We start from the raw sequence: 11143 nt of genomic DNA, 5'->3' as shown, positions 1-11143 counted from the left end.
TGATATATGAACTCTTGATTGTAAACTTGTGATTATGCAATGTTCTGAAACCTTTGTTAAATGTTATTTGAATTGTTATGCAATGTATTGATGATGTTTTGATCATGTAAAAAGAAAAAAAGTTAGTTCCACTACCCAACGTATGATCTCCGTGTTATTTCTTCCTCCTTTTGCCTGTTGTCTTCGTTGCGTGCTCCGGCCGGGGCTTAGTCGTGGCGAACATCCCGACTCACTGAGCGTCGACGTTCGCGCGCGCGCGAGTTTTCTTTTCGTCGAGGTGCTTCGCGTGCGGGCGTTCGTAACAATAGTTTATAAGGTTGCAATGGTTTTCATGTTTTTCAATTGACCTCCCAGTAAAATCAACAACAAAACTGTTTGCATGTTACATGAAACATTGTTTTTTGTAAAGTCATCATTGTATTGTAGACTTTTTTTTTTAATTTAATTTAATTTTATTTTATTTTATCAATTACAGGGCTTCTGTATAGCTGCAACTGTGGCAATAGTGTTTCTGTTCACATCAGCATATAGTTGGATGTTTCTTTTTGCTTGTTGGAAATTAGCAGATGTAAGTAACTCATGTTTATATTTTGATTATATAGAATGTTGATATAATTTCAATAGCAATAATAAAATTATTTGCTAGTATTAAATGTCTTAGATGAAAATGCTTAAAACTATGTATGATATGATTACCAAGGTTTTTTTAAAAGGTGATTATTCATATCTTACTGTCCCATTTCAAACTGCTCACATGCACTTGGATAAGAAAGTATTTGGTGAAGACACCCAGAGATGATTCATCAGGTTCTGATAAATTTATTAGTGATCTAAAAGGGTATACCACAACTAATTAAAGACACACCATTGATATTATCTACCATAAAGAATAAACTATCCACTTTGAACATAAACTTCTTAAGTTTAGCCCTTTAGCATTTAAACTGGCCATATCTGGCTAAAATATTTTACTAGTATTTATGTTCATACTGGCTAGATCAAGCCTCTCATACCTAGCCTACATTGTCATTCTAAAAATATACAATCACATCATCAAAATCTTGAAGCTACAAGATAATGCATGATTAATTCAAAACATTGTGAATAAATAAGCATTACATTCGACAGAGTAACCTGAAAGCAAAAGAGTTAGATCAGAATTGTTATTGGTGAGCTGATAGAATCATTAGTGCACCAGAAAATGTTCTTCTGGCTCTTTACATTCTGAATTAAAATACTGCCATGGTCAACTTTACCTTTAATCCATTCAGGATCATTAACATAAAGTACATGTCAAGCACAGGGTTGATGACCTCGACTAACCCTCTCCTCCCCCAAATTGGTTGCCTTCTGCCTTAATAAAAAAAACAATAAATGGCAGCAAGCTGGCAGAATCATTGGAGCATCTGAAAAATACTTTGCAACATTCATTCCAGCTCTTTACATTCTGAGTTCAAATCCAACTGAGGTTAACTTTGCCTTTCATCACCCTGGGGTCAATGAGCTGGCAGAATCATTAGTCATCCAATAAAAACCTTAGCAGCATTTCTTCCAGCTCTTTACATTGAAAACTGACTGAGATCAACTTTGTCTTTCCTCTTTTCAGGGTCAAAAAAATTAGCCTTTTTCCCCAAATCAGAAACCAAAAGTTACAAGCCAGGAGAATTATCAAGAATACCTTGCAGTATTTCTGCCAACTCTGTATATTCTAATTTCAAATGCTATTGAGATAAACTTTGCTTTTCAGCCTTTCAGGATTGATGAAATAAAGTATCAATTAAGAACTGGGTTTGATATTATCAACTGACCTCTTCCCTTAAATTTGCTGGCCTTGTGTCTAAATTAGAAACAATTATTAATTACCACATTGTTTATCGCAAACAACCTTTTATGTGCATATTAGTAAAGTTGTTAACATCAAGAGATGAAAACCACTCTGAGTAAACGTTTTTCATTATAAATATAAGTTTTATGTAATACCCTAAAAATTTTCCAAGAATTTAACTGAATAGTTGTTCAAAGACTAGACCTAATTTTATCTTTATTGCCATAGGTCTAGGCTTTAATATGACTGAATAATTTTTTTCCCCACATCAAACCTTTGCAGAAATCAAGTTTAATAACTCATGTATTATAGTTTTCTAAAAATCTGGAAAGATATTGCACATTTTTCTGAAGTTCCCTTCTATATTTGCTTCATAAAGCACACTTCAGCATTTTAAAAAATATTTCAGTCACTAAAATATTTCTGATTTAATACATATGCATTTCTGTTTGAAAATATTGAAAAAATATTTAACTATGTATATTTACAAATGTTTACATTTTTTTTTATCATCTTCTTCAGTGTACAATAGGTGTCCATGGAAGCAAGCATTTTCGGCGTATTATGTATATTATAGTTGGGTATGGCGTACCTTGGGCTGGTATTATCCCAATTCTCCTATATTATCCTGATAATCTCATTAATGGAAAAATGTAAGTAAATACTTTGTAACTATACTTCAGAATTTGTAGCTTGAAAAATTCTTCCTCTGTTGCTAATCATCATCATCATCATCATCGTTTAACGTCCGCTTTCCATGCTAGCATAGGTTGGACGATTTGACTGAGGACTGGTGAAACCGGATGGCAACACCAGGCTCCAGTCTAATTTGGCAGAGTTTCTACAGCTGGATGCCCTTCCCAACGGCCACGCTCAGAATGGTGCATCTCATGTGCCACCCGCACAAGAACCAGTCCAGGGGCACTGGCAACGATCTTACTTGGCTTGCCGGGTCTTCTCACGCACAGCACATTTCCAAAGGTCTCGGTAAAGATGTAGGTGTGGCTGTGTGGTTAAGAAGCTTGCTTCCCAACCATATGGTCTTGGGTTCAGTCCTACTACTGTGCAGCACTTTGAGCAAAAGTCTTCTACTATAGCTCTGGATTGACCAAAGCCTTGTGAGTGGATTTGGGAAAGGGTAACTGAAAGGAGCCTATCATATGTGTGTGTGTCTGTGTGCGCATATACATGCATCCAGGGACATACATTGTGTGTGTGTGTGTGTGTGTGCATGCATGTCTGTGTGTCTGTATGTCTGTGCATGTAATTGCATGCATATGTGTGTCTGTATGTTACTGTCTCCTGGCCTAGGCTTCACATGATAATTGTAAATAAACTTCAATGTCATATAAATGATGGCTTTCATTTCCAATATTCCTTGAAAACTTGTCTGATCACAAAGAAATATTACCTCTCTTGGAAACAGGTGAGTGTTGGTGACAGGAATGGTATCCAGACATAGAAAAATCCTTCCCAACAAATTTCATCCAACTCATTTACTTATGGAGAAATGGATATTAAAATGATGATGATGATGATGATGGAAGTTGCAAAAAGCACCTCAAAAAGCAAAATCAAAGTTAACATTGATAAGTAAAAATTTGAAATGCTGATACTCACAAAGAAGCATTTTTAAATAATAGTTTAGTTAAAACTTGTTTTGAAAGTAAGTTAGCTTTAGGACAATAATTATAAAATCAGTCTCTCTTATGTATGATGTTGTGCTGAGAAAAGTTAATATTTTAAATTTGTTTGAATTAAGTCTTTGTTGTTATGTATTTTATTCAACTGCTTGGTTCTGTTGCAGATGTTGGCTCACAGAATGGACGCAATGGATTTTCATGGGACCTCTCTACTGTATACTTGGTGTAAGTAGAAAATGCAATTATTGCTCAGTAATTCAGGCATCATTGACATTATGCAGGTGACAGAACTGCATCTGTGACACTATGTTTGTCCTGGTTTTGTTTAAAAAAATTCTCAACAGAGAAAGAACTGCTCTCTTATCTAGAAACAAAGCTTCCACTGTAAGTACCCATATGTGTATTTAAGAGTTATTTTATCCAGAGTAGGTCAAATAAGTACCAATGATTTAAAAAAAAATTTTCTCATGAAATGGAACAGTGTCCAAGTGTTTGTATACTCATCTGGAGGTTGGTGACATTAGTATTTAGTTTAAATAATAAATGTGCAGTTTGATTGCCTGCTGATATAAATTTACTTATGCATTTAAGAACTCAATCTGATCATTGAATTCCTCTCTTCACCCTCATTGAACACTTTAGCCCTTATGTTCAGAAATGCAACCCCTCTGAAATTTCTCACCTGCATATAGTTGCCATGTAAATGTATGCAGATGGGAAATTCTGAGTAAGTGGATTAAGGTAATTAATTATAACATTTTCAAAGTTAAAATTACCTAAGGCATAGAACATCTGCAGAAATACCAATGCATGTCTGCGCAACTAGTCATGCAATATTAAATCAGTTGTATACATAAAAGACATCACTATTACCAAATCTAGAATGGAGCATAGAAAATATATAGGAATGCAAGAGGGTAGATCAAACATAGCTTCTACAATCATATTTCGTATTAAAAGAAGAATACTGTAACTTATACATGATTTCCATTCAGTAAACAGGCAATTCTACATTTCCAATACGAATTTTGTCTCATGATTTCTAAAAGTAAAATATTTAGTCAGTGCTCCCATGAGAGAAAATTTCCAAGTGGACGGAAATCATACATGATTCTTCTTGAACACAAAAGAAATTGGTCAAAGCGAGATAACTCCATCTCGTCCAGATATGGTTCTCACTTCAAAGAGTTTCATTTTGGGTTTTTTTCACACCCTTGCTGATCAAACTGTATTCTCCATTAGCAAAGAGGCTAATGGAGAATACTTTCTGAATACTTTCTGTCCATTTATAACCATCAACTCCTTTAAATATTGCTACTAAAAAAAATCTTAGAGTGTGCCTTTTTGGACTTATGAATAATTGATTGATGTGTGTGTGTGTGTGTGTGTATTTGTTTGTCCCCACTACCACTTGACAACCGGTATTGGTTTGTCTACATCCCAGAAACTTAGCTGCTCAGGAAAAGAAAATGATAGAATAAGTTCAACTGGAACAAATAAAAGATAAAAGATTATATTTAAGTTTTGCATCTCCTTTTCACTCCACTTTCCCTACAACATTCTTCCATTGCATCAACTCTGCTTCCAATTCTCAATACCATTTAAATTTAATTTGTCAAAATATTTTGTCGCTTTGAGACCGCAACCTGTTCACTGACAAAATTCTGTGCTGCATCTGAGCTGCATTTGTGTGTTATTTTAAATGGCTTATAAACACCTTCCACGCTGCAATTGTTATATATATATATATATATATATATATATATATATATATACAATTGTGGCCAAAAGTTTGGGACATTTAAAAAAAAATTTTAATTGTTATGTCAAGTACAATTCAAATAGATACAACATAGGGATATACTTACCTTATAACTAATCCAATGCTTCAATATCTAGAAGAAAGAATAGGCAAAATCAAAAATATAGTTCTTGACTAAATTGCTAGTTTTAATAAATAGAAGGTAGTACATCACATGTACAAAAAAAACAGACCTATGTTCTTCACGACTGTATATACGTATGTTATCATTGCAAAATGAACCTGAAACCATGAGGTTGGGAAGCAAACTTCTTAACACACTTGCAAGCATACATACATACATGCATACATACATACATGTATGCACACACACACACACACACACACACACACACACACAAACACAAACACACACACAAACACAAACAATAAAAAGAAGAAAATGGTTAGACAACTTTTAAGACACAGTCCGAAGTTTTAGATTATATGAGGACTATAACAATATGTACATATAATATATATATGTGTGTGTGTGTGTGTGAGGTTGTGAGTTCGAATCCAGGACTGGGCTGCATGTTGTGTTCTTGAGCAAAACACTTTATTTCACGTTGCTCCAGTTCACTCAGCTGTAGAAATGGGTTGTGACATCACAGGTGCCAAGTTGTATCGGCCTTTCCCTTGGATAACACTAGTGGCATGGAGAGGGGAGGCCAGTATGCATGGGCAACTGCTGGTGTTTCATAAACAACCTTGCCTGTACCTGTACCTGCACCTGAGAGGGTAACTTTCTAGGTGCAATCCCATGGTCAGTCATGCGCATATATATATATATATATATATATAATATATATGCATACATTTAGAAGGCTGTTTATTATGGCTGGTCAGAGAGTGGCCATTCGTTTCACATATATAAGGCACTTAACTGTATAGGTGACTCGTCAGACTCAGGCCATTTGTTTCTAACAAGTTACCTATAATGGACAACCTTCTAAATATTACTACTCTAATGTTTTGGAGTGTGCTTCTTTTTGGGTTATATGATCTTTGGACCAATGCACGCATGCATACACACACACATACACCCACCCACATACATAAAATGTATGTATGTTGCCAGCATGGACGGTAGATGTTAAATGATGATGATAATGTATATATCTGTGTATACATTATCTACCAGTCTGAGAATCGAACCAAGATCAAGAGTGCAGCACCCTACCCACTAAGCTACATACCTCCGCCCCACACACACATGCATATACATGCACAAACATTTTAAAATTATAGGGAAGGTATATATCTCTAACTGCTTCACTTTGCCTAGCTGGATAGACAGATTCTGTTTGAAATTTATGCTCGAATGTTTTATAGCAGAAAGATCATCCAGGAACAAAAACAGTTGTTTGAAGAATATATAATTAAAAAGTCTCATTCAAACATGACATTAAAAAAAAAAAAAGGTCTGAAATTTTAAAACAAAATCTTAGAATTCCTCTGAATTAATTTTGAATTAAAAAATTAACCTGTGAGGTTTTCTTATTCTTTCATAACTGTTCTCTTCTGTCTTTAGTTTAATCAGTTGGTGATGCTATTATCTCTGTGGAATCGATGGAAGAAAGATTGTGAGAAAGAGGAAAGAAGATCAATGAAACAAAAACTAACGTAAGTCATCAAATTAAGGAACTAAGAAAAGAAATATTCAACTGATTTTAATACTGATGCCTTCTATGTCAGCATTTAGTGCATCCTCCATTTTGATTTCACTTGTTTCTCTACTATACACTTGTATATAAGACACATGGTTTTTCTCCGAAAAGTTTCTCAAAAAAACCATCTCAGGTCCTATATGCAAATTAATGTACTGCTACATTACTTTAAATATAACATTTTTTAATTCACTTGAAACTTCTTTTCATCTAGAATATGCACTGCTGAAACTAAAGGACATCGAATATGTCCATGCACTTTTTATACCATCAAATATGGTTATTGAAACCATGAGAAAGGCACAAGTTTTACACGCTTCTCTTTTTCATTCTTCTAAGATATAAGACCTTTGTATCTAGTACAAAATACTTGTTATTTTATTCACAAAAGGTAATATGGGACATGTTGGATGGCAATCTAGTATCTTCCATAATGTTCACGGGGGCCATGGAATTGGTTCCTGAAACCAAGCTACTGGAGTTCTGTGATGCAAGCAACCTATTAATCTGCAACACCAAATTCAGGAACCCAGACAGCCACCTGATAACCTATCAATCAGGTGACTCTGCTAGCCAGATTGATTTCATCTTCACCAGATAGCAGGATGCATGGTTGCTCTTCAATACAAAGACCCTCCCTGGTGAAGAATGTACCCCCCCCCCACCAACATAGACTAGTCATTAGTGACTTCAGACTCGAGGCCAGAAGGTTGTCAAGAAGCAGACCAATCCAGAAAAGAAGGATTTGGAAGCTAAAGAACCCTTCACATGGTCAAAGATTTAGGGACATCGTCACTGAGAAATTTGATGGGAGGGAGGAGGAGCTGCAGACTTGTGACATAGAGGGTAACTGGAAATTCTTACGTGACAGCTTACTGAGTGCCACAGACCAAATCTGCAGCTGGTGCAAAGTCCCTTCCAGACCTAGGGTATTGTGGTATACAGTAGACAAAGCCATTAGAACAAAGAAACTGGCCTAGAAAACCTGGAAGAGTTGGGGTAGCAAGGAACTGTACCAGACAGCCAGAAGGGAGGCTGGGAGACATGCATATATAGCCAATGGAGAAGCAGAAAAGAAGAAGTTGGCGTTAAGAAGGGCATCCAGCTGTCGAAACATTGCCAGATCAGATTGGAGCCTGGTGCAGCCTCCTGGTTTGCTAGTCCCCAGTCAAACTGTCCAACCCATGCCAGCATGGAAAATGGACGTTAAAAGATGACGATGATGATGATGATGATGATGATGAATATTGAGTTATTTTTATCACTGTGTTGTAGCTGTTGTTATTTATACCCAAGTTAACCCAAATCAAATGGACTTGTGATCAAAGGATTTCTCATTTTTATTACTGTGTTGAAGTATGTTGGGTTGGTAACATATGGTCAATGTTTGCCTGGGACAGCTGATACACAGGAGCTGAAGTGAAAACACATACAGCAAACAGAGAATGAGTATGGGGAGAAGTTAAGTTATTTTCAATTCTAAATAGATGAGTGTATACCTGCAATGGTGATGAAACATGCTAACTTGAATATCTGTATCCCTTGAATGAATCATTCATGTGAATGGAATAAAAATATTTGGATTGGCAGAATATATAGAGCAACAGACAGAATGCTTTGCAATTTTTAATTATAGCTGTTAATATTCTGAGTTCAAATCCCACTGGAGTCAACTTTGCCTTTTAATCCTTTCCAGGTTTCAATGAATGAATACCAGTCAAGTGCTGGGATTAATTGTCTTGGTTGTGCCCTCACACCAAATTTTTACTCGGTTAGGACAAACTTATTAAAATAAATTGCACACTCAGTGTCAACAGTTATGTGGAGAGACTACGTCATCTCATTATATTTCCTTCCCCAGTGTACATAACCAATACTTGATAGATGTCTTACCTTATTCAATGATCTTTAAGAAACATTTATTTATTATCTAAATAAACAATTCTCCTATAGAGACGATAGGAATGTTGAACTTTCATTTATCTCTGAGCTATTTGCAATGAGTGGGGATGACAACAAAACCACAAGACTCTGATAACATAGTTTATTTATGATAAATTTATGGTTTCATACTGTCACAATATTGTGTTTACGTACATAGAATCATACATTTTCCCCTATAAAACAATGTTAAAATATCTTTCAATACATGTGTGATCAAATATGCTAAATTTATTTGTTTTTTTCCTCCACAAAATATACCTGTTAAAAAAAGGGGTGCATCTTATGTAAAAGTGTATTTCATATGCTTATTATAAATAACAATGGGAAGCAAGTTGGCAGAAATAGTAAGAAAGCTGGATGAAATGTCTTGTATCTTTACATTCAAATTCTGCTAGAAATGGTTTTATCTTTCATTGCTCCAGGATCAATAAAATAAATGCTAATACTCTAGAGTTCAATATATTCCCTTTTTTTCCTTCTATTGAAAACTAGCCATTGGTTTTGGAAAAAAAAAATATTCTAAGAACTGTTATCTATTGTATAATCTCATTTATCATTAGCAAAATGTATTTATATCAGTTTCTCTCATGGCTACTTACAGGAATCTTGCTGTCACATTCTTTGGTGAAATGCATCTTTTCGGAACTGGCTGGTTGCTTGGTTTGGTTCCACTCACTGGATATAGCACACTTCCTTTCGGTTGGGCTTTTATCCTTATTGCAGGACCACAGGTTAGTATCGAAAGTTTTTCTTTACCTTCTTGAGTTATACCAACTCATAAGGGCTGGTTTCCTGGTTTCCATAGCATATAAATTCCCCACCTGGACAGGACACTAGTCCATCACAGGATTACTCACTTTTGCCAGCTGAGTGGACTGGAGCAATGTGAAAAAAAGTGTTTTTGCTCAAGAACACAATGTGTCACCCAGTCCAGGAATTGAAACCACAATCTTACAATCATGAGTCCAGTACCCTAACCACTAAGCCACATGCCTTCATATATCTAAAGATTATCTAATGCTGTACCATGTTTACATTTGCATCTTTATTATAATTTCTTTCTGAAACTGACACAAGCTATAATCAGTTTTAAAATAAAAGTCATTAACTCATATGCAATCTCCATAATTCCCTGGCAAGCTAATGCCCTAGGCCAGCCCTACAATGTGTGTTCCCTTCTCCCAACCCTTACAACGAGAGTTTCCTTCATTAATTTTTTTTCTACAATATCCTCCAGTCGTCATCCTTATTACATTAAGGGGAAAATACAATTGAAAAATTATAGCTGACTTACAAATAAGAAATCTAATGGGTTTATGATCCCTGTAGTTTCTTAACCACACAACTATGTCTTTGACCTTGCTGCTAATAAATCTCTCTCTGTATCTCATTTGCTGAATGTCGGTAAATTTTGGAACAATATTTTTCTATTTCAGAACTTTTACATGTTCTTCCTTTACTATTGCACTCACAAGGACGTTTTGTCATTACTGGCTTCTCATTATGAAGACACAGTCGAAGCCACTTTGGAAGAGATCAGAAAGAAGAAAGCACAGAGAGGAGGTCGAAGCTCAGATACAGAAGAAGGTTCTGATTAAGTGACAGTAAATCTCATAGATTTGTACTTTATTAGCCAAAGAGGAGAGTAAAAACAAAAATAATGGAAACTAATGTGATGTCTCATATTACCATACTGAGTTATAACAACTATTTCCCCAAGAATCTAAAAGAAATAGGGGAAAGAAAAAGAATAAATCAAACTATTTTTGAAGAAATTTGATTCCAAAAATATTAAATGCAGCATTTAAAGTCTGTTTTAAATGCATTTTATTGTCTTGTATCTGAATGAGAGTGGCCTAGAAATTAATTTTAAAAAAAAAAGTGTTAAATGTAACTAATCACACTCTGGAAAGAAATTTTAATGTTTGATTAGTATTATCAGAATGAAAAATGAAAAAAATTAAATGTTTCAATAAATTTTTGTCCCACCTACTCCCACCTCCACTCTCTCACTAATCATCTAATTTTCAAATTATGACTTTCGGCAGCTTAAAGGCAAGAAATTGCAATTCAAAACTCATTTCACATAACATACACATATAAACACTTTAAGTGCAGCTCCACTTAAAAATATTTATATGTGCTGGTGCAGTTGTATTCATAAATACATACATGGAGTATAGCAGCATATGTTTTAAGGAATAGTTTTTGCTGATCTAATCATCTGAAAGAGCAAACATCTTTATCCGAAACAGGCGGG

General features: G+C 35.0%; 1 protein-coding gene across 1 annotated transcript in view; it reads left to right on the top strand.

The window, feature by feature from the left end:
- LOC106867858 (adhesion G-protein coupled receptor D2) overlaps positions 1–10821 on the top strand; it is a 52607-nt gene extending 41786 nt beyond the window's left edge. The window contains exons 5-10 of the mRNA XM_014912899.2: positions 476–568; positions 2348–2478; positions 3633–3693; positions 6804–6895; positions 9485–9614; positions 10320–10821. Coding sequence (XP_014768385.1) covers positions 476–568; positions 2348–2478; positions 3633–3693; positions 6804–6895; positions 9485–9614; positions 10320–10481 — 669 coding nt within the window. The 3' untranslated portion in view covers positions 10482–10821. The remainder of the gene's footprint in view (positions 1–475; positions 569–2347; positions 2479–3632; positions 3694–6803; positions 6896–9484; positions 9615–10319) is intronic.
- The last annotated feature ends 322 nt before the right edge of the window (positions 10822–11143 follow it).

The sequence above is a fragment of the Octopus bimaculoides genome, chromosome 5 (genome assembly GCF_001194135.2).
Source record: "Octopus bimaculoides isolate UCB-OBI-ISO-001 chromosome 5, ASM119413v2, whole genome shotgun sequence".
Classification (NCBI taxonomy): domain Eukaryota; kingdom Metazoa; phylum Mollusca; class Cephalopoda; order Octopoda; family Octopodidae; genus Octopus; species Octopus bimaculoides.
The sequence above is the reverse complement of the archived record's forward strand: the minus strand, read 5'-3'. Positions and strand labels throughout refer to the sequence as shown.